General features: G+C 41.6%; 1 protein-coding gene across 4 annotated transcripts in view; it reads right to left on the bottom strand.

Annotated features, from left to right (window-relative positions):
• Positions 1-11,136: 11,136 nt before the first annotated feature.
• The window catches only part of Syt1 (Synaptotagmin 1), a 115,612-nt gene continuing 101,880 nt past the window's right edge, over positions 11,137-24,868 (bottom strand). For 2 of the 4 annotated variants that reach the window (XM_080284957.1, XM_080284958.1), the window contains exons 11-14: positions 16,749-16,857; positions 15,763-15,896; positions 13,852-14,059; positions 11,137-12,107 (exon numbers count right to left, since the gene is read on the bottom strand). In XM_080284957.1, the coding sequence (XP_080141083.1) occupies positions 13,856-14,059; positions 15,763-15,896; positions 16,749-16,857 (447 nt within the window). In that variant the 3' untranslated portion in view covers positions 11,137-12,107; positions 13,852-13,855. Of the gene's footprint in view, positions 12,108-13,851; positions 14,060-15,762; positions 15,897-16,748; positions 16,867-24,868 lie in introns of all 4 variants that reach the window. The other 2 variants (XM_080284956.1, XM_080284959.1) reach the window with 1 other exon arrangement.

Here is a 24,868-nt window from a genome sequence, read left to right as displayed (position 1 = left end):
ATTTGTGTATGTCTGTATGTATATATGTTTTTTTCCTTCCTCTGTTCATCTTCTGTAAAAATTGTATCTGTCTGTCTGGTTGTCTGTCCTTCCTCTCTTCCTCTGTAAAAAATTATATATGTATGTATGTATGTTCAAATAAAAACACTGATAAATAGTACTAAGTCAAATAATTCTAATCGAACGAGGGTGATAAAATATTGACCCCTTCACTACGAGCAGTGTCTCGTAGGGTGAGAGAAATCGTCTGGAGGGGAATAACCTTTTTAAAATCTCCAAGGTGATAAGGAGAGTCTATTAGGGTGATAAGGAGAGATAGTATGACACTCATTTTTTTATCTCCAGTGTATTAGGTTGATAAGGAGAGATAATATAACAACCTTTTTTATCTCTCCAGTGTTTTAGGGTGATAAGAGATAGTATGACTCTATCCTAACTCTCCAGTGTGTTAGGGTGATAAGATGAGATAGTATGACATTATATTAACTCTCCAGTGTGTTAAGGTGATGAGGAGAGATGGTAAAAACTCGTCCACTTAAGAGGCTACTACTGAGATGATTATATTTGAATTAATGTTGCAAGTTGTAAATTGACCACACCACACCACACCACCTCACTCCATACGATCCCACCACACTATACCACCCATCTTCATTCCGTCTCTCCACACCACACCACGCAGCCTACACCACACCACCTAATCTCCGCCTCATATAACACCACACCATGTCAGACCATCCCACACCACACCACACCAGGCCAAACCATAAATCCCCAGACTTTACCCCACCACGTCACACCACCTCACCACATCGCACAACACCACATACTGTATCTACCCCTTCACGCCACACCACACCACACCACACCACACCACACCACACCACACCTCACCTCACCACACCAAACTGTCCCACACTCCGTCTTACTACACTGATCAGAACACTTCCATATTCAGCTCCACCACTTCACCACACACTCCACCACACACTCTGCCACATTCCACCACACTGCACCTCACCTCCACCAGTCCTGCACCTCTTTACATCCACATATAATACCGGAAGTCCACCTGCCTCCATTTTGACTTTGACGGCAAGGCGGCCATCTTGTGACACCACACCTGGACAGCAGAAACACTATTTGAATATAAAACAAAAATTATAATATGTAGCTTTCCTGATTTAGTGAATAGTGGTTATCTGATATATTTTTAAAAGTTGATAATGTACGAAATAACTTTAAAAACTAATGACAATATGTTTTTTTGCTTTTGTTTTGTTTTTTTCATTGCCGCAGATGAAGGAATTACACGAATGACAGAAATTTAGATCAAGAAACCAAAAAAGACATGGTAGAGTGCATACCTCCGTTACGCTGGGCAGTTTATACACGTTATTTCACAAGGAGAATTTCAGTGGCTTCTCTGTATGCTAGTAAACAGGCTGACAGGTAGGCAGGGGGGAAATGTTGACCCGCACATAATTATTACAGAACGCGAAGGTGTGGACATGTGGACAACCCTGTGTTTTTGGCGATTCATGTTTGGAGGGTGTGATGATAGGACATTTTAATTTTGACCTTACTGTACCGCTGCTGACCACACGCCTTAAGTGGGATGCAGGCTAATTACATGTAACAGTTACAGGTTGAAGTATCGTACCGTAAAACACCCTCACCTGTGTGGGGTACAGGTGTTTCATAAATGACTGTAAGAAAAAGGGGGTTGGCTACGCCCTTACTCATACGGTTTCAAAGCCCATAAAATCTAGAAATACCTACCTGCTGAAGAGAAGAGAAGCGCCAGCAGAAGCCTCACCAACGCCATCTGTTGCTGTGATGCGAAGATGGGATGGCAGTTATTGGATATAGTGTGTTTATTTTAACTTGGTGGGAATTTTCGTCCTTCTGCAGCTAATTTCCCGTAGCTCAGTGACAGGATAAGACAATTCTGTACATCAGCATCCTTTTCCATAGAATTTCTTCGTGACCAGCACCATATTCTGCTTTTAATCTGTTGTTACAATCAATATTCAAGATGGAGAGATAGTTTTAGGCTTAGTTAAACAGAGTATATTTACTGTGCTCTACTACCACCAGCGTAACCACTACTACCACCACTACCAATAAAGTATCAGAGGAGCTTCGCCTACTTCCTTCTGCGCTGATAACACTGATAACACTTCCCTTCATCCGCCTTATCTTCCATGTATTCCTCTGTATTCCTCCAAATATCTCCGTAGTACCTCATATCCCGGATCTGCTAAGTGTGTGTGTGTGTGTGTGTGTGTGTGTGTGTGTGTGTGTGTGTAGTACCTCCAGTTGTCCATCATTGTGCCGTGCGTAGAGTGGCATCTCATTGTTTCTGGTCATATGCAGGCTTCACGACAGCTGTGTTAAATTGTGTATATAAACAAGAGACTCTAGTAATGAAAGTAATAAAATGCAAGTGATAAATACGTGAAAGTAATAAAAATAAGACAGCATCAGCCAGATTTTTTTTTTTTTGTCACTCAAAATTGTCACACTGGCACACTGGGTATAGCATCAGGTGTAAATTTAATCTAATCTATGGGTCCCTGAATTTCTTTTGGCAACTGTACATAGGAACAGAAACCCGTCGTCTTGAGGGTAGTGCAACGTGTATATATAGTCAGTATTTGTGTTTCTGTTCATTTTAATTTAGTAAGTTACGTGTATGCGTGTGTGTGTGTGTGTGTGTGTTTTGGGCAGCTGAAACTACACATGTAGATCACACCAAAATTGGCACAAAAAATGAAAACAAATTCGCTGATGTGGAAAAACTTGGTCCCATCGCGATTGAAAAACTTTTACTATATTTAATGAGCGATCACATTTTGACCAAAAAACGCTGCTTCCGGAGCCCGGCATAGGATCTTCGTAGAATTTTTTGCCCACAGGTACAACTAAAGTATTTCGGACTGTTTCATTCCCGAAGCTGCAAATAACACGATCAGTTGGTTAGCTGCAAAAAATCCAAGTGACAGCGTTGCACTAGAACAGAACACAAACGCGAGAGCCCTCCGCAGGAGCAAGTGCGAGGGGCCCGGAGGGCCCACGAGCACTTGTGTACACTAAAGACCTACTGAACCAAATTCGCTGGTCCTGCCGTCTTCTCACAAATGCAAATGGCAGACCTGGCATTTGTTTGTTTTCTCTCTCTCTCTCTCTCTCTCTCTCTCTCTCTCTCTCTCTCTCTCTCTCTCTCTCAGGAATAGCACCCGTCCTCAGCAATATTACAGAAGGAAACAAGGAAACAAGCGTCAATACTTTCCTTTTTATTGTTTTGTTTAAGTCTAATATTTGTTTTTACACAACTGCTCAGTCCCGACGCGACACACTAAAACAAACAAAACAGAACACTTGTAATAATAGCCATCTCTTCTTTATTTTTTTTTATTGTTTTTATCTTTTTTGCTGTCTATGTGGGAGATACTTCATTTTTTTTTTTTTTTTTTATAGGTACAACTGTTATTTTGTTAGTCACGTCCCAGAACACGAGTCAGATACCCACGAACACCGAGGTACAGTCGAAGGTAAAAATTCACTGCCACTCCCCCCAGCCAGCTCTGTGGCCCGCCTCGCCCATTTCTCTTTTCTCCCCAAACGCCTGAGAGTTTCCTGTCTTCTCATAATTATTGTTTTTTAATAGAGTTCTTGCTTCTTGTTCTGTTTTGAGTGTAAGAAGCCTTCCTTGTGTGTGTGTGTGTGTGTGTGTGTGTGTGTGTGTGTGTGTGTGTGTGTGTGTGTGTGTGTGTCTGTGCATGCGTGCCATATTCCTATTACATCAGAAATATTCCCTTCCCTACTCTTTTGCATGTCAGAGAGGGACCTTCTTTTCTTGTACTCTTTTACCCTATGCTTAATATTCCTACCACATAAACAGTATATCACGTAACACCCTCCATCCTATCACACTTCACGTAACACCCTCCATCCTCTCACATTTCACGTAACACCTTCCATCCTATCACATCACATTTCACGTAACACCTCCTTCCCAGCACATTTCACGTAACACCCTCCATCCTCTCACATTTCACGTAACACCCTCCATCCTATCACATTTCACGTAACACCCTCAATCACCCACGGCCGGCAGGGGAACGTGGACGAACTTTAGACCGCGACTGTACACCCCTCACCTGACTGACTCGCTTTCTAGGATTGAGTCGACTTCATGGATTGCGTACTTGGGGGACTGGAAGGCAACAGGGCACAGCTTCCTTCACACACATTAAATTAAATAAGACATGATTTTTTTTTTTTCTCGTTCAGACACCTATAAATGAAATGAGACGTTTTTCTTTCCTCCTTCAAAAAACTTAAATTGGAAAAGACATAATTTTTTCCTTCTCCAAAAACCTTAAATTAGATAAGACAATTTTTTCTCCTCCTTCAAAAACCTTAACTTAGATCAGACAATTTTTTCCTCTCTTCAAAAACCTTAAATTGGATAAGACAGTTTTTATAACACCTTCACACACCTTTAATTGGATGACATTTTATTTTTTTACTTAGATTTATTTTATCATCATCATCATCCGGACCTCCTTTCCCACCCTGGGGCTGAGTGAGGAGCAGCAACGTCCAGACAGCCAAAGTTTGCCCTGTTTAATGGGCCACACTTCCATTCACTCATCATTCAAGCCCCCGAAATGCTGGCTACATCGGATAGGCCCCCCCAGATTTCACCACGTTCTGTAGCTTCACATATACGTATCTGATAGAGCCAATCTGAACTCTGTCGCTTTAAAATGGGGTGCCAAATCTCTGGTTATGAGCTTATCCACAGTAGTAGTAGTAGTAATAATAATAATAATAGTTATTATTATTATTATAATAATAATAATATTAACAATAGTAGTAGTAGTAATAATAATGATAATAGTAACAATAATAATAATAATAATAATAATAATAAATTCGCGAAGGTATAATGTGCCGTGCAGCCTCCCACGCCCCCGAGTCCCACTTCTCCTTGTGACGCAGAGGGAAGGGCAGCAAGCCTGTCCCATCTGCCTTCATGGAGCTTCTGCCATTTTTTTTTATTTTTTTTACAACCCCCCAAATCCCCCCTCCCCCTCCCCAGCCTACTGCATGTCTGCTTTGCTCTACTGACTTCCTCCTCCTCCCCCTCCTTCCTGCTTTGTCTGCTTATCTTTTAATTTTCTTCTTCCACGACGCTTCAGCAGACATTATTTATTTGTTTATTTATTTATGTATTTATTTGCAGATGGTGTTCTTAGTGTGGTCATATCTTTGGTAATAAAAACAATCAAGCAGACTTATCTCTGCTTAAACAACAGCATTTTTGAGCAGACATACCTTTTTTTTCTTCAGTACTCACTAGGATATCAATAATACATACATATATTGGTAATCGTCTCTGTTTATCTCTTCAGTATTTTCAAGCAAACATTTTTTTTTTCAATATTATTTTTTTTTGCGATTCAATGACATAATTCAGTTCACCCTCCTCTTATCATTATCTTTTCTTCCATTTTCTTTTTTAAGCTGGGTGTCTTTATTTTCGTCTATTATCTTTTTTCTTTTCTTTTTTTGTTTGGGTTGGGGTGCAGGAGGGGGAGGCCAGGCACTAGGGGGAGGGTAGGGGGGAGTGGGGGCAAGTTGTGGTGGGGGTTGGAGGGGGGAGGGAGGTGGTGGGGGTAACGGGACAGACAGACAGACAGACACAGACACACACTACCACCATCCACGTACACGTGTACACGCTCCATATGGGGTTAAGGTCCTTGGTCATGCCTCAGCTCAGGGTGTGGTGGTAGTTGTGGTAGTAAAGATCGAAGTTGGATGTGGTAGAGGTTAGGAGTAATGGTTGTGGTAGTGGTGGTTGTGGTAGTAGGTAGAGACGGATTTTAGAGGAGGTAGACTGGAGAAATGATAATAGATTTTGTGGTGGTAGTAATTGGAGTGGTAGCAGTGGTTGTTCCTTAAGTGTGGTAGTGGTGGTAGTAACTGAGGTTGTGGTGGTAATTGTGGTGGTGGTGGTAATTGTAGCAGTGATGGTAGTAGTGGAAGTGGCAATAACAGTGGTAGTAGTGGTAACAGTAGTAGTGGCAGTAATTGTGGTAGAGGTGGTAATTGTGGTAGTGGTGGTAGTAGTGGTAGTGGTGGTATTTTAATAGACCTGATGGAATTTGATAATGTAGGTAGTACTTTGGTTGTGGTGTGGTTGGTAGTGTGTGGGTGAGTGTGGTAAAGAGTGGTGAAGTAGCTGGCCTGGATGTGGTTGTGGTGAGTGAAAGGGTTGTGGCAAAAGTGTGGTTGTGGTGTGGGAGATATGTGCTTGTGGTGAGAGTGTGGTGTCAGAGGTGTGGTAAATGTGGCAGTGATAAGGGGGAGGTTTGGTAGTGCCACTGTAAAGAGAGAGAGAGAGAGAGAGATGAGGTGTGGTGAATCTGTGGTAAGTGTGGTGGACTCAGAAACTCCCCACCACACCACCACACCTCGAAGCCAAGACACAACCAAGGATGAAGCCCCACGTAGAATTATATATATGCTTATTTATGGTATGTTAGGGGGGTTGGAGGGGAGGGACTGAGTATATATTGAATGGGAAGGGGTAGGTGGGTGAAGGGACTGTATATGGTGAATGGGAAGGGGTAGGTGGGTGAAGGGACTGAGTATATGTTGAATGGGAAGGGGTAGGTGGGTGAACTGAAAGGGGAGAGAGATGGGGGGGAACTGTAGATGTGACGAGCAAATCCGACCCTTATGGCTAGGTGTAAATAAGGCTCAAGGTTTGGGACTCTCCTGGGGATTGGGGGAGTGGGAATTGGGGGGGTTGGGGGCAGAGGGGATTGGAGGATTGGGGTTTATAGCCGAGAACGCGATGAGTAAAACCAACCCTTATGTCTAGATGTAAATAAGGCTCAAGGTTTGGGGCGCTCGTGGGAGTTGGGGAGGTCGATTTCATTACCTTATATAATTCTACCCTAGAAATGATGCCTTCCACCTTTCTTGTTTACCTACCAACAAAATGGCTACGCTGACCTCCGCCTGTGCTACATAATGGAACGGAAAGGTATAAATGAATTCGGGTGTGTGGGATGAGCTACGAAAAGGACCTTTTGCTGCAGACCTTCCTCTCATTCGCTTGACAAGGGACCATAACTTCCATGAGGAGATTTTGAAAGAGGATCCAGCATGGTTTTTATACTGGGGTTCAATCCTCTTTTGGTTTTTGGAACATTGCCTGTCACTCGCCATCGTCTTACTTTTCCCTGGCATTTAGTTTTATAAAGGGATCCAGTGTGATTTTATATACGGTATTAGTCAGTTTTTGTCATCTATATCTGTCGCTTGGCATGGTTTTCCTTGGCACTTATAATTTCACCATCACAAGACACGTTATGTACTTTGTTGAATTGTGTATGATCTTTAACCACCGAAATGCAATGGAATTTTATAACAGCTCACTATCATCTCTCTTGCTTTCTCCTTTTATTCCCCAATTTTGTTTTCCAGGGGACTTGAACTCAGAAGGCCTAAAATTCTGATCAAAGTGACAGACAGGCAGATGATGAGTAGCTATGGAACCAAGATGAAGCAAAAATAAGAAAGTATTGAAATTCATCGTGACTTTCTTTTGTTGCTGGTGATGGAAGAGAGAAAAAACAGTGGTTCCTGAGAGATTATTTTTTTTACCCATACATGCACAGAACCCTCGGTCCTCCACCACACTTCCTTCCAGCCACAGTTAAAATGAATATGCACTCGCTTTCCATACAGACATTGCAGTCACTGAGGACATTGTCATTGATCTGGATATTAGGTATGGAGAGAAAACTAAAGTGACCATTGCAAGTGTGGGGGAGACAAAAGAGATTCCACGAGACATTTCAGAGTTTGTGGGAGGCGATGTCAAGCGTGAAGTTAGGGTAGGCGTGGTAAATTATTCCTGAATTCTACGGTGAAACAATTGAGAAACGGCAATGAGAATTAGAGCTTTAAACTAACCTAAAATTAAACACTGACCCTGTCCCCTTGTGATATGAGAGAGATCGGCACGTAATCAACATCATGGCCGCCACCCCGCACCCAGCCGGCCAATAGAAACACCGCAGAGGGGGAGCAACAGAGTGCCGGTAGCCATTAGGGAGGCACCACGTCATGGTTTGTTTACTTTAAGAGCCAATCGTAAGCTACTTTTCCTCGATTTGTGACGTCACTTGTGCGTTCCTCCAATCATGTAGCTTCCCGCCATTTCCGGACTCCCCTCCGGGTGTTAAATCACATTATGCAGAATATTTGAAGATAATAGCGAGGTAATTTAAGGAGACAAGCATATTTATCAGAAAAAATTAGATGAAGGTTGGAAATAAGGAAGGGTGAAAACGGGGAGAATGGGGGGTGGACGAAAGAATGGTAAAAAGAGGGGTTCACGTGGAGTAAGGTGGGGTTTTCAGGAGAGGGGCAGGGGTAGAGGTGGAGGTTTGTGATGGGGTAGGTTGATAATTACACTCACTACCGCCGTAAATTACAACCTGATAACGCAATAAATCACCATCATCGTCATCATCATCATCATCATCATCAACATCATTATCATCATTTTCTCTATGGCACCCAGAACCCACGGCATTCAGAAGGTTGGGACGCTGTAGGAGACCCGTTACTTAGGGGGTGATCCTCCTCAGCCGAGACATAAGTAGATGGACACTTTTTTGTATTTTTGAATATATATCTGTAAATAGACCTGTACACTGATGTCCACTTGTACATTGAAGACCACAACACCATCAGTCGGGCATACAACTGGACATGACGCTAAAAATGAGTATGGTTCCCTCAGTTTTATTTCACAGCTTACGAAAGACGAAAATCCAAAAAGGAAAAAACATGGCTTGGAAACTCACACTGAGCTCCCATTGGCTAGCGGGAAAATGAAGGTTGAGCCTCGACCAATCAGGACAGCAGAAGGCCTATTTGAATCTACGCTTAGTATTTAAAAGCTTAACAATGCTATGAACATTTGATATATGCATAATTAACTGCTTGACTAATTAGCTCTCATTAGTGTGGTGGAATTATGGTATGGTATTGCTGTCCTGAATGTCGATGGCTAAACAGAGGTAACACTTCAACCTCTAGATTTATCATGGTCGTTATGCATACACTTTGTATATATACCATTCTTAGGTTACCCCGCCATGGTAGGTGGTATACATTGACTTAACTCCTTATACAGTACATGTACCTTGTTAGCCACTCCTAAGTTAGGCGGTATACACACACTTCCAGTTTTATATACCATGTTAGATACCCCGAAGAATATGCTATACCAACACATTTCCCAGTTAAGGCGAGTACGGGCCAAACACAGTACGAGACATCATAATATATAGAGATATACTTTTGTTTAGATGGTTGCGTATATGCACCTGGGCAAACTCTGACTGGACCTTCCAAAGTTTACCCAATGAGACCTGTCTGTGGTTCCCTAAAGACCTACTATGAACTCCCGCACAGGGTTTTTGAAAGACTCCCAGCGGATCCATTGAGAACTCCCAATTATGAGGTCTTTGAAACAGGGCTTTGTTGCTTTCCTATAGAGTTACAGAGATATCCAAACGGGAATCAAGCTAAACTCACAAAAAAATTCACAAAAGACCTTAGTAGACCCATCAGAGTTGCACAAATAGATTCATGAAGGATCTGTCAAGAACATCTATATGGGACTCCAGTAGACTTCTGAAAGGACTCACACATATGGCCCCTGCAGACTCATTAAAAGATCCATTGAGACTCCCACACGGGACCTTTGACTCCCTAAAAGATGCACCAAGAACCCTTAAAGTGATACTCTTTGGTTTCAAGCCAGGATGCACGCTAGGTGGCGCACCGCTTTGAAAAGGAGAACATAAACAGAAAACGGACTAGCTAATTCTTCAGTCACAAAATGAAAAATTCCAGTAACAACATCCACTACTCTCGCTAATCAACAAAATAGTGAATTCTTTTTTTTTTAATCAGTTATTCACTTTTAGAGCCACTTCCCCTCCACATCCTGCCTCCGACCCCCATGTGCCTCACTAGTTACTATTTTTTTTTAACTAGTTACTATCCTAGTTTGGGTAGTTTCCGGCCGGGGTGAAGAGGCAAGGGAGTGGCAGGGAAAGAGGGCTTGAGAGTCAGAGAGAGAGAAAGGGAAAGAAAGACAGAGAAAGAATGTGAGTCACCAGTACACAGGCGACACATCCACGAGACAGGAATATATATATTTATATATATACATGTATAAAGACCTATATGTAGAGAGAGACAGAGACAGACCAGACGACGAAGGAATAGCTCTTGAACCTTCACTACATGAGACAGGTGGAGTTAGCTGTCACTCCCTCCCATTTATATCATCTAGCAATCTTCTAATACCTCTCTTCTAAAATATCGATTCAATTTGACTCCAGTGAAGATAAATTAATTTCATCTTTTCCTTCTACTCTGATTTAATTGAGAACATATTTACTTTACCTTCAAGCTTCCTAACCAGACCAAGTTCACTGGGGGAAAGATAATTTTAACTTCAGCATACTTCAGCATTGTGATTTCACTGAACAATAATGCTCTTTTTTCACAACTTCATTTACCACACATTTTTCATGAAGTTAATTCATTTTGACGCAGTCACATAATTGCCATTTCAGATTTATTTTGCTTTAAAGATATGTAAATTTAGTTGCTGTATCTTCTTATATGATTTTTTTTTTTTTTTTTTTACTCATCTTCCTTCAGCAGGTCACAAATTCGCTTATGCAGTCAATATACTGATCTTACTAACTCAACTCTTGATTCACTGGTTTGACTGTGACTCCTAGTACGAATTTCATCTGCAAAACTTAGAGAATCGTTAACTTTAGGATGGCTTCACCTTAGTTCAGATCGTCTGGAATGAATATGAACACCTGCATGAGACTCCTACTCTGATCTCCAGCAGAAGGTTCTGTTGGTAGAGAAACATTTATTTTTCTTAGTTTTATAGGTGAAGAAAGCCTACCACCCATCATCCCGAGTCAAGGAAGATGTTATGCATATACGAATTCATCAAACGTATTCCAGTAAAGATCGTTGTGGGTATCGCTAATGATTTACTTTTACCTACACATCACATCATCACAGGTGTAAATCACGATCACTTGGAGAGTATTAGTGAGCAATGTCCACAAGGATCTTGATGGAAAGTATTTGATTACAGTATCCCACAACTTGCCGCCTTCGGGATTCATGGGCACAAACTTTTCTTACGCATAAAAACACCGGTCGTAGAGGAATCTTTAGAGGAGCTGGGTCTGGAAGTTTGATTCTTGTGTCACATTGGCTGTTGGAGAGGAGTTGTGATGGTAACAGTCGTGGATTTATCGTTCCTTATACAGCGAAGGAGTTAGCAGTGTTTGTCAATATTTGAACGTACTGCAGATGGACTGTGAGAGTATATTTTTTGCACTTGACACACGCCATTCCGAGGAAGAATTACGTTTACAGCATGCAAGATAAATATGATACATTGGTTCCTCTATAAGTACCTGGATGCGGGAGGCTGGATTTGGTTGAGTCTCCTCGTGTCACTGGCTTTGCTCCCATGATTCTGGTATGTAAATTGACTGACTCGGCTTCCGGTCAGACTTACAAATAAAAAGAGAAGTTGGAGTGAGAAACAGACTATTTATACCCTACAATGTTCCTACAGAGAATCGTATCGTACTTTTTACACAGATCAGCATAAATCTGTACACATCGCCCACCCCGACACCTCTAGCTATGATACTCGTCCTACATTTATATATATATATTTATATATACTTAAAATGCTGCTGAATTATGATATCAAACAGTCGTCGGGGTGTCTGGTGAAGGAGGGGGAGGAGGGGAAGGGACTGTAACGCTACCATCACAGGAGGTAACAAAAACACGCATGAAGTACAACTGATGATGCTCCGGCTTGTGGATCCAGCACTGTTCCTCTGTTTACATGTGCACTTTTCCAGAGACTCCCTGCTTGTGTTCTGGGCAGAGGGGGGGAGGGGATCACCGGGTGCTCCCTTGGCGCACGGATGGGACTCACCCTGGAAAAAGAGTAAATTCTAATATAAGGAAGTCTTGATTAACTTATTCTTAGTAGTAGTAGTAGTAGTAACCCCAGGCCCAGTTGAACGTGAACCCAATGGACTTAGGCTGAAATTACAGGGAGGGCCATAATGCGTCCCCCTACAGCTCCAGTGTATTCTTTCCATCATCATGTCATTTTGGAAGAGAGTGAATTTAAATAGGATGAAGTCTTGCTTGATCGGTTCTTTGTTACTATCAAGTGATTTTGTACAGCTTATGGAACACTTTTCTTTAGTGAAGGGATTAGAAACAGCATCCTTTAACGCCTTCAGACTTAGCTTCTCCTAATAATATGTCTAGTGGCTGTAAGAATGAATAAAAAGGCGTTGTTTTACTTGGAGTGGTATGTGGGCGAGGGAGGTGTAAGTTGGGGAGGGCGTGCTGATGGCTGAGGACAGAATGACATGGAGGCCATTCGTCTGTGGCCACCCCTGCCAAGATTAATGCTATAAATTGGCAGAAGACAAGACCGTTTTTTTTTTTTTTTATGGTGTTGGTGTAACGTATCTTGGTAACTACTTCGTTTTTTAGTACCGTAACATTAATATAACTTACGTTGCCAGCATATATTTAAACAGGTGTTACACATAAAAAAAAATCCAAGCGCTGCCTCTCAGTGCATCACAACCAGTATTGCTGAAAAGTATTATTCACAGTAAATCTTGATGAATAAAATGAAATAATTGCTGAGTACTAGAGGTTTGAATATAACTAATGCTATTAACAACATACAGAAATCAGCCTGCGGTAACGGGTATCTTAACTACAATTTCGGATCGTTAAGTTGCTGTGAATGTGGTATTTCAAGTCAGGTGAAAAAAAAATCCATCCATCGTCGCAATATATACTGGCGAACTGGGAACATAGGGTCGCTCGAAATCAGTCCAGACATTCAAAGCAAGAGGAACCAGTCACTTTCTTGGGTGTCATTGTATTAAATAAACCTTACCCATTCCTTGGATTTGAACCCCTGAGAGCCACATGCGTTTGAAGTACTTGAACCCACCAGATCACCAGACGTGCATTTGTTAGTTATGTGGATGCCAGTCAGTGGTGTGAATGGTTCCTGATGTACTGTAAATCATTTGACTCGTCATTCAGTCACCTGTAGGTAACGCTGCATCAGGTGAGTGGTGGCGACCATCATCCACTCGCTTTGATGTAGTGCTGCCTACTTCTTCATTCACCTTTATCATTCTTTTTCTGTGTCTGCCCCATTTTCCTATTTCTTCCATCTTTCCTGTCCCTTGTTCGTACCGTGCTTTCCTTTTCAGGTGGCTTTACATTGAGTGACAATCCAAATAGTTTCCTGTAGGCCAGGAAACCATCTCCAACGCTGGGTGGCAACCATTTAACCAACCTATACGTGTTCCCTACGTGTCAACAAGTGGGTTGGCGGGGGGTTAGTGCCCCTCTCCGTAAGACAAACAGCCACCCCCTTACAGGATTAAGGCGTCTGGCTATACAATGTAGTTAAAAATCCTTAGCATTACTGTCTCTCCTTTTGTATTATTTCTCTCAAGTCTTTACTTATTTTTCGCACTAGTCGGCACTCTCTCTCTCTCTCTCTCTCTCTCTCTCACACACACACACACACACACACACACACACACACACACACACACACACACACACACACACACACACACACACACACACACACACACACACACACACACACACACACACACACACACACACCTGTCTACTTCTGAGTGAGGATAGCGTCGGCCTCCTCTGGGTCCTTGAGGGTGTGCCACTGCGCGATGGGCCTGCGCGGTGAGGCCAGCATGTCAGACCAGTGGCGCAGTTCGGTCCCGGAGGCGTTCATCCCCAGCACGCAGCGCCCGATGGGTTCAGAGGTTCCGATTCGGTCGTAGTCCACCACAGTCACTTGCAGGTTCACTTTCTGCTCGTAGGGGAAACTTAGATAAGTGTATGTGGTGGGGAACTGGGAGAGAGTAGGTAAGACGAGTGCAAGTATTGGGGAAACTGGAGGAAAGTAAAAGGTAGGGGACAATTAAGAACTGAGAGGATATACGAGTAATGTTCCTGGGTTCAGAGGTTCACTTTCTACCCGAGAGGAAAGTAAGATCAGTGTAGGTGGTTAGGGAAACTGTAGGGGCAGGTACGAGTAGTGAGGAAATAAAATAGGTGGGTTCAGAGATGTCAGTAAAGTGGCTTGCGAAATGGGGAGGGGATATGATGTTTGGGGAGAAACAGGAGGGAAGTAAGAAGAAAAGATTATGAAGTCCTAAGAAATAATTGCACTAGACTCATATTTTGCTCAAGGAAAAATTAAGAGAGTAAGTGATTTCAGTTCCATGGAGAGATTAAGTACTTTGGGGGGAAAATGTAAAGACTATAGAGGGTGTGAAGACTAAATTAATGAGAGATGGTATTAAATAAAATTCTGATTGTTGTTGATAAGATGAAGGAAGTTTGTGGTTGTGGAGAACGTACAAAGAGTCAAAAGTTGTAAAAATAATTATATAGTAGGAGGAAAATGAGTGTTGAGGGTGGGGGAATGAGTATGGGAATTACAACAGGTTGACTTTCTGCTCATGGAGTGGGAGGAAGAGTGTAAGTGATGCTGGGAAATCGAAAGAGCGTGGAAGGGGGAGACGTGAGTGAGGGACAGTATGAGGCAAGGAAAAGAGAGAAAGAGAAGATATGTAAGAGATCGCACTCGAAACCGCCCATGTCCACCAAAACCCCTAAAATCTGCTGAAAACCTTCCCGAACCCATCAGACACCTCCCAGACCTACCTGAAACCTACCGAGATCCATCAAAACCCCCTCAAACCTCGGACCAACCCACTTAAACCCTCCATAACCCGCCCAGACCTTCTCAAAACGCCTATGTCCATCAAAACCCGTCCAGACGCATCAGAACCGTTCAAAGCGTACTTAAGCCAGCCAGAACCAATTAAAACCCAGGCGGACCTATTCAGAAGCGTCGAAACCTGCTCACTCAAACCCTGCCGAACCTACTCATTCATATCCGCTGAAGCCCATCAAAACCCTCCCAGACTTACCAAGATCTGCCTACACCTAGTCAAAACCTCCTAAACCTATGAAAACCTACCCAAACCTACTCAAAACTGCCTAAACCTATGAAAACCCACCCAAACGTACTCGAAACCCTCCCAAACCCATCAAAACCCGCCCAGACCTACTCGAAACCCGCCCCCAAACCTACGTGAACCTACCCAAGCCTATCAAATCCCACTCAAACCCATCAGATCCTTCTCAAACCCATCAAAACACACCCAAATCCATTAAAACCCACCCAAACCCACAGCCAAATATACTTGAACTCACCCAAATGCATCAGAATTTTGCCAAACCTTCTCAAACTTGCCCAAACCTACTGGAACCCGCCTTAGCCTATCAAACCCCGTCCGATCCCATCAAAATCCACCCAAACCCATCTAAACCCGCCCGAACCTGCTCGAACCCAAACCCATCTAAACCCACCAAAGCCTATTTTTACCCGCCTAAACCTATCAGAAACCCGCCCAAACCTACTTCAACCTACCAAAACCTATCAAAAACTCGCCCAGTCTCACTCCAACCCGCCCACGTCCCTCAAAACGCACCGAAACCCACCTGGATCTGTTCGAACGGAATCTCGAAGCTAAAGGACTCGTTGTAGTAAGGGTTGAGGGTGCACTTCTTGATGCTTGTCTTCTTCTTCTTCAGGCGTTTCCCGTTCTGGATGAGGCAGATCTTCACGTATGGATCTGCAAGGGTGAGGTGGAGGTTAGAGTCTCCCCTAATCCAGTCCACATTGCATCCACACCCAACTATACATCACTCCACACCTCTCTACACCCAGCTGTACACCACTCCACACCCAACTGAACACCATTCTGCACTTCTCCACACCCAGCTATGCACCACCCCACCCTCTCCACACCCAGCTACACACCACTCCACACCCCAGTACACACCACCCCACACCCAACTACACAGCACTCCACACCCCATAGATACTACTCCACACTCAACTACACACCTCTCCACACCCAACTACACACCTCTTCACACCCAGATACACTCCACTTAACATTTGCTAACAGCACTCTCTACCCTTTTCGTACAACCACACCTTTTTTCCTAAGTCTGTCAAACTTGGGCTACATCTCCCTACGCTCCTCCACACCGCTCCACATTCCTACCCCCTCCTCCTCCCCAACTCCCACCATCTTCAAGTTCTTGGCGTCGAGCATCATGACTGTGAACTTGAACTTTGAACCCAACTTTTCTCAGTACAACTCCGCTCAGCATCATACCACACCATCCAGGTCTACTCCATACCACTCTGTCCAATGCCACACCAATTCACCCCATTCAGTGCCACTCCACACACTGTCCACACTCGTCTTTTCCACTCCACACCGTTCCAAACGTGTCCACACATTTCAGCCCATTCTTTCCCACTTCACTTAACTCTACACTAATTCCACAGCTCATTTCCCAAATTTAGTCTATTCCACACCCCTCCACACTCTCCTATGCTACTCTGCACTCCTCCACACTCTTCTACGCTACTCCCCACCCCTACACATTCTTCCACACCCCTCCACACCCACCTGACAGGCCACCGACGTCCATCTTCTTCAGGTTCTTGGCCTCGAGGATGACGACTGTGAGCTTGCCCGCCGTGGGGACGTAGCGGAGGGAGAAGCAGATGTCACCCAGCTTGTTGTCCTGGAGTGCGAGGCGGGGTTAGGGGCCTCATATTGATACCTCATACTTACATTGGGGCTTACACTTGCGATGCACACTTATATCTGATGACTGCTACACATCTTCTCGTAGCAAACACTCATACTGGGACTGATATTCACGCCACACACTCATGCTGACGTCTGATACTCATCCTGTACTGATACCTCATACTTATACCCTTACAGTAGGGCATATACTCGCGATGCATGCCTGATACACTTATTTCACACTTATAATGGTGCTTGACACTTATTTTGCATACTAGACATTCGTTCCTCGTCTTCCTCCCACACCAATCTCCAATACCGACCCTGGGGAACTTATCTTGAGGAAATTGTGTTTACTGATACCGGGCCTTATGCTAGTCACTTGTACCAGGGCTTCTGTGACACGTCTTTCTCACACCAGACACTTTATCTGACACCTGAAGAATGGAAAGTAAAGCCTGCCACTTCCGTTTTACCTGTCCAGATTCTTACCTTGATGCCTGATACTATAATTACTAAAGGTTCACTTCCTCACACTATCAGGTATTAGGGGTGCCAGTACTGAGTCTCATACTGGCACCTGACACTCATACTAGCTACTGACATTCTTACTTAACTTATCCCTAAAACACAGTCACACTTAACACTTTTCAACATCGCACACTTAATACTTCAGCAGCGTTAGTAATTTCTTGTCTTTATCTCAAAGCTTCACACTTAAACACACACTTAATACCTAGCCCTATAAACCAGCGCAGTCACACTTTTCAGCCGACTACACACGTAAGTCGTCCTTAATTTCACACTAGCCACTTCAAACCATACTTAAGCAGTTACTTAATCTCACACTTAAAGCAGTCCTCCTTCCCACCAACCTCTACAGTGCAAAACTTAAGGTACCCTAAAATGTCACACTTAAACCCCTGCTGGCTAAAAATCACACTTAGGACAGCCATAACATCACACTTAATTCCTGCTGCCCGCCAGACTCTGCAATGTAAAACTCACACTTGCAACACGCTCACACTGACACCCCTACATACTACAAAACTCACACTTGAACCTTAACCTCACCCTAAATTATCCACTACGTATTTCCCATCAACACCTGCACACTAAACTTACTTAAAATAGTAGGCTTATACTTAATAGACCCTCAGAACTCACACTTATACCCCTGCATACTGGAAAACTCACACTTATACCCCTACATACTACACAGCTCACACTTACAACACTTATGCCAGCCACCGACAAGCAGGCGGTCGGAACAAAAAAGTATGAAGTATGAACAGAAAGGAAATTTACGACAAAGTGTTCATCAAGATCGTGAACAAACATTGAACAAGGGGATGGTGCTGTCTCGATCGCCTTTAGACGCAGCACGGGAGTCAGTGAGATCAGAGTGAGATCAGTGTTGAGATTAGTGTTGTGAGTTGTGAGGGTAGTGCTGAGAATAGTGACTGAAAATAGTGCTGGAGACTTATTACTGTGAGATTAGTGTTGCGAGTTTAGAAAGAGCTTAGTGTTGTGAGACGAGTGGAAGTAATACTGAATGTTGTGTTTGAGAATTGAGAAGGTTCTGTGGAGCGAAGATGATGTTGTGAGCTTAGGGTGAGATTAGTAACGAGACAGTTTTGTAGGATGAGACTAGTTTTTTGTGTTGCTTCTGTCCTGGAAATAATGATTGAGATTTATGTACTGAGCTCAAGGTGAGATTAGTGTGGTAGATTTGTGTTGTCAATATTGTGAGCTTTGTACTTTGAGATTAGTGTTGCAAGATTAGGGTGAGACTAGTTCTGAGATTTTAGAGTCAAATTAGTCTTTGGGAGAGTGTTATGCTGTTAGTGTTGCATGGAGAATATTTAACTGAAATGTGTGTGTGTGTGTGTGTGTGTGTGTGTGTGTGTGTGTGTGTGTGTGTGTGTGAAAGGATTAAGTGAGACTGATGAGATTAGTGTGACTAGAATGGTGAGATCAAAATGAGATTAATGAATTTTGAACATTATTCGTGTTTTAGCTCAGTGTTTTGTATATCTAACGATGAAAATAATGTTGTGAGATTAGTGATATGAGATTAGGGTGTTGACGGTTTACGGTTTTTATATCAGTGTGCTGCGAGAAGAGGGTATTGAGAGATTAGTTCTAGTAAGGACTTGGTGTGTTGTGAGATTAGTATGTTGTGAGATCAGTGGTGAGATCAGTGTGTTGTGAGATCAGTGTGTTGTGAAAGTAGTGTGCTGTGAGGTCGGTGTCGAGATAATTGTGTCGCGAGATTAGTGTGTTGTGAGATCAGGATGTTGTGAAATCAGTCTTTTGGGATCAGTATGTTGTGAGAGCAGTGTTGTGAAATCAGGGTGTTCTGCGATCAGTATGTCAGGAGATCAGTGTCCCTTGAGATTAGAATGTTGAGTGTTCCTTGAGATTAGAGTGTTGTGGAGAAGTGTGAATTTAGCTCAGTGTATTTGAGATTAGTTGCGTGAGACCAATATGATGTTGAATTAATAGGCCTTGATATTTGTGTGTTGTGAGATTAATATATTTTGAATTCAGTCTCCTTTGTGTTGTGAGATTACTAAGTTTAGGGTATTTCGAGACTAGTGTACTGTTGGTGTAGTGTGAGTAGTCTGAGATCAGCATTATGAGCTAAGCGTTCTCAGATCAGCCATTCTGGGGACCGAGAAAGAAAAAGGGAGACCGAAAAATGCCACTTGCAGCCCCAGTAAGCCTGACCGAGGTACAGGGACAATCTAAACACGATGACGCATTTTTGTAATATATAATGGCTACTACCAGACGATTTCTCTCAGCCCAGGGAGAGGCATGTGGCTGTGAAGGGATTAGCTGAGACTGAACTGAACCCCTCCACTACAAAAGGTCTCTCGAAAGCTGAACAAAATCGTCTGGGGATAGCGAGAATAAATCGTAAAAATACGTCACCCGATTCAGAGGGTTAGAATAAGGAGGGAAAAAAAATATATATATACGTTCTTGTAATGATGGCGGAGAGAGATAAGCTGATTTTTTTTTCTACTTGGCTATAAGGATTTAAAAAGTTATTTCAGAAGTCAGAAAAGTCTCTGGCTAGTAGATAAGGGTGTGGCAGTGTGTGGTGTGGAAGTGTGTGAGGTGTGTTGATGTAAAATGAGAGGTGAGTGGGTGAGACAGTGTGAGGTGTGTAATTGTGTGTGTGGGGGGGGGAGTAGGGTGACGTGATATAATCTAAGTATGTTGTGGCATTGTGAAGTGTGCGGCATGGCAGTATGAAATGGAAGATTGTCTTTAGTTGCACAATGACTTTTCTGATTATTGCACACCCCTTCTGTACTTCAATTTAGGTGTAATTAGTTTTGTCTGTCTTTTCCGTGAGTTGCTTGTCTGTCTGAGCATTTTTAGCTTCATAGTAAGCTCGAACATCCCTTCCTGAGCATTATAATGGAGACAATGTTAGAAATACTGTTACTTACATTATTAGGACCTTTATTACAAACGCGACAGATAAACGTGACTCAAGGCATTGTAAAGATTAAAGCATGTTCTTGTCAGTTATCATTACTTTGCCTCCTTTTAAATGTGTGAATTTTAATGTTTTCATAAGCTAATGGCTAAGTTGAAAACACGTCCTCATTTTGATAGTGGAACAGCTGTGAGAATTAGATGTAGTTATCATGCACATCCGCGTTGCAAAGATTATTCAACAACAAAGTAGAAAGCCAAAAATGCATTACTTTCATCTTGGGTTCCACAAATAACTGTCGGAAACTGGGATGTTTACACATGAACGATCTCTTGATTAAGAAACCTGTGAGAAAAGTTGGGGCGGTATCCAGTAACAAAGTATCGCAAAGCGTGATTGGAAGAATTACTATTATACCATCAGAGGCATAAAGAAATAGAAACTGTTGTATGGAAGAGGTAAACATATCAGCTGATGAGTCTCCAAACATCAGAACAGTGGAATAAAAATCATGGAAAAGATGATTAGAGAAAACGACAAAACAACCTCATTATTGGTAAAGAGGTGGACCAGTTGACTAGCCAATCCAAGTTCTGTACACCCTGAACAAGTACAGTCATAAGTGTAGTCGGGTGTACATTATATAAGAGCTTCTGTTTACACCTTCATTCTGTACCTGGTAGTGTACGATTATGATGTGGTGATTGTAGCCTAAACCACATGATAATTAAACCATGATATGATACAGATTTAACATGCAGTGACAAATTCACAATATGTATCTTTTATCTGTGGTTTATACCAGCGAACAGCAAACTCCGATAAATTACAGCGTTCCAGTAATACCATGCCACCTCACGTACTCATCAGGGTGTGTGGGTTTTTTCCTGACGAGACTTCAAAAAAGACTTAGTTTATTTCTCGTTTTCCATAGTTTCAAATCAGTGTCCTTTGGTTCTTAGAATTTGCACGCGTATTGTAACTTTTAATCAGAAATAAAGGAAACCATCTCGCAGCATCATTTCACATACGTACCAACCCCATAAGAAGGGACCAGAGGGCGGGAACAAGTGAGATGTGTTAGTGTGTTAGCATCTCTCCACCTGCATCACCACACTGCTGAGATTAGCTGCTAGGATAGTTAGTAAATACTAAATGTACACCTAATTAATATTTCTCTCAGTTCACTCAAATTCATGATGAGCAGTGGGATGAAATTGAAAGAGGAAGAAGTATCAGAGCAAGATCTGTGTTAGAAATGATTCCCTAAAGTCTTTATATTTGTTCATCTTTGAGAACATTAAGAAGAGCAGTCCCTTGCAAACTACAGTAAAACATGTTGCCATAATCCGTGGCAAACGATTCTGACATTTGAAACAGATGACAGTATAGTTGTGCATTTAGTAATTCAGATGACTACTGTGTACTGAAAGGTCAGAGCGTTATTAGCAGAATTTAGAGTTGATGAACAAAAAAAATAAGTGTTGTGAATAGTGTGATGACAGGGCTTTGTGACTGTAATATATACCGAACATTGTTTAACAGTGTCGCACCGTACACCTACTGAGATATGTTTGTTACACAAAGAGTTTGCTTATTGTCAAGAAATTCTTGGTGTCATTTTACAAAAATGTACTTAGTCCTTTAGCTTTACTTTGTCAGGGAATACCTTCAGTCCTGTGTACATCTTCAACGCCAACATATTAATTTTAACATAATAAATACAGTTCTAGAACACTCGTCTGATAATTTTTAAATTATACAGTTATACTTAGCTGAGTTCAGAATTATTAGTCTTAATACCATTCGAATAATAATAAACTGTAATTCTACAAAATGTCATTGTCAGTTAAGTTTCATAATATAAATATACGATCACTTAATTCTCTCCGAGTGGGATGTCGAAAATGCTGATACGGTAAAGTCTCTATAAACGCGTGTAAGGTTAAAAATAAGTATTTGTATCAGATGACTAAATAAGTATCTTGATCTTACTATATCCGGTGCATCAGTTTCTTCTTAAAATGAGAGTCATTATTCAGAGAAGAGTTGAATCCAACAATGAAACTGAGAAACTGGTGCGACCTACAAAAAGGGTCATTCTTTCTAAAGTTTAGTGTGCAGTTCTACAAGGGGACTGCTATTCCAGCTGCTATTGTAAGGACATGCTCATTACACTGTGAGACTATTCTATTCCAAACTGCTCTATGTTGTTGCAATGCTCGTATGTGACCATGTATGCTAAACCATGTGTGCCGTAAACGGTGTTCATCGTGTTTTGTTCTTTTTTTTTTTTTTTTTTTTTTTTTACAATATGCCCATTCTATCTCAAACTTACCCCTAACCTTCCCCTCAAAAAGGAAAAAAAATCATTATGATATTAACCTCAGCATAAGTTGAGTGATTCTCAAATACATTTTGTACAATATCTGATAATTATACAGGAATTTTACAAGTAGTTCTCGAGTCATATTTGAAATGAAGAATATAATTTGTAATATTTTGGTACTAAACATTCCCTGCAAAAATAACAAAATATTTTAACAAGAAATGTTTCTATTATTAAGGCATGACTGAAGAATGATATATCAAAGCCTAGTGATTGATGCAACTCATTTTCATTTAGGTTAATACAGCAAATAGTAGCCTAATGCGAGAAAACGTGTACTGTTCACTGTGTTCAAATAGTTCCCCTTGTAATATGCTGTATTATAATACCATATTTGAGGATTATATGGGAATGCAAAGTAACTCTCCAAACGTAACTAAAACTTGCATCCTCTGGGTATGATTATATTAGTAGAAACTCGAGGTGATCATCCCATCTCTGTTTAGTAATGGAAATAACCTTTGCCGAGTTTTCTCAGCATTAAAAGTAAAAGTAATATGGAAGTTACCATCCCCCTATCAATACATCACAAGGTACTTCCAGCTGTACCTACTTTCCCCCTACGGCGAGAAGATAAACCCTGGCGCGAGGATTGAAGGTATACTAGACACTACCTGTGAACTATGAGGCTGAGACCCAGGACCCACGAGTGTCCTGGGTGCCATTGCCAGGACACATTTGAGATTTGTAAAGGACTTACCCTGGGTCCAGCACCCCTGGGACACAGAGACAGCAGCAAGTGGATGGAGTCAAGAGTGGCAGTGCCGGTGCGCTAACTTCACTTTTTCCCGCCTTCACACACCCCACATTTGCATAAGATAAATGCAAGAAATAGTGTTTCTCTTTCTCTTATTGACAGCCATGCTTGATAATGGTTGGTGTTGCAACTTGCCAACGAAAAGCTTGGAGTTGACATATCCTTTTAAAAACTTCATCACCTTCTTAAAAAACAAGTTAAATTTCTGACAGAAGTATCAATAAACTGTTGGAAAATTCATAACAAGGACATATCCTCCAGAATAATTATAAACGATCAATATATCCATTTCCAATAAATTTAGAATATTTTCAGTCTTGGTTTGTATATGTAAATGGAAAATCTTATAATTTGCCCGGCCATTAATAATCCACCATCAAGCAGCCAATAAGGAGAAAAGGCACTAATCCTCATGTTAGTTCACAAACACCACGAAGACCATCACATAAAAAAAATCATAATAACAATAATAATAATAAACACCCAATCGTATAAGGCTAAGAAACAATAATAATGAAAAAAAATATTACGAAAATAATAATGAATATGGAAGACGTTTGTGCAGTGGCGGTACTTACGTGAGGCGGGTCGTCAGGGAGAGATGAGCATGCGCGGCAAGTGGTTCAGAGAGGGATCGAGCGACAAGCAGGTCGGAGAAGACACAATGTGAAAAAAAGAGGAATTTGTATATCTGATCATATCCAAGTCATCCCTTATTCTTTTTTTATATTTTTTAAGTATATAATAAATTCATGACACACAAAAAAGGAATCAAAAAAGGAAAACTACTGAATCATGTGGCAGTAGCTGGCTCATCACTGGCAACTCTGGACACCCGTATCAAACTTGGTAAGAACAAGACATAATAAAAAAATGTGATAATGGTACTAATAATAAGAGGAATAATAATAATAATAATAAAGATAATGTTGTGGTTCATCTCAGGAGCTTCAGACTGCAAGTAAAGCAAGTGAACGGAAGACTGAAGTAGTAATGTCATTCAACAGGCAACCAACAAACCTCAGGGTAGGGGCAGAGGGACATGGAAAAAAATTAATATAATTGAGAAAATTTTTGAAAATAAAGTCAATATCAAACTAAGGAAAAGTATAATTGAAGTCAGTAAGTAACCAAATCACGTATAAGTAAATTGTTATAAGATGCCTAAAAGAAAACTGTTAAGCACATAAAAGAAATTAGGAAAATTCTATAAATTTTATGAACATAAAGAAAATCCAAAGAAATTTTTCAGAATATAGTGCAAATAACTGTTTGAACGTAACTAATAACTGTAAATAATGTATTATAAAATTAAAATTAAATTGATAAGCATACAGCAAATCAGATAATGGTACTTGAATATTGAAAACCACTAAAGCTCTCAACATCTG

Source organism: Coenobita brevimanus, chromosome 103 (genome assembly GCF_032717465.1).
Source record: "Coenobita brevimanus isolate Jiangsu-jjx chromosome 103, ASM3271746v2, whole genome shotgun sequence".
NCBI lineage: Eukaryota > Metazoa > Arthropoda > Malacostraca > Decapoda > Coenobitidae > Coenobita > Coenobita brevimanus.
Note: the sequence above shows the minus strand (reverse complement) of the source record. Positions and strands in the feature narration are given on the sequence as shown.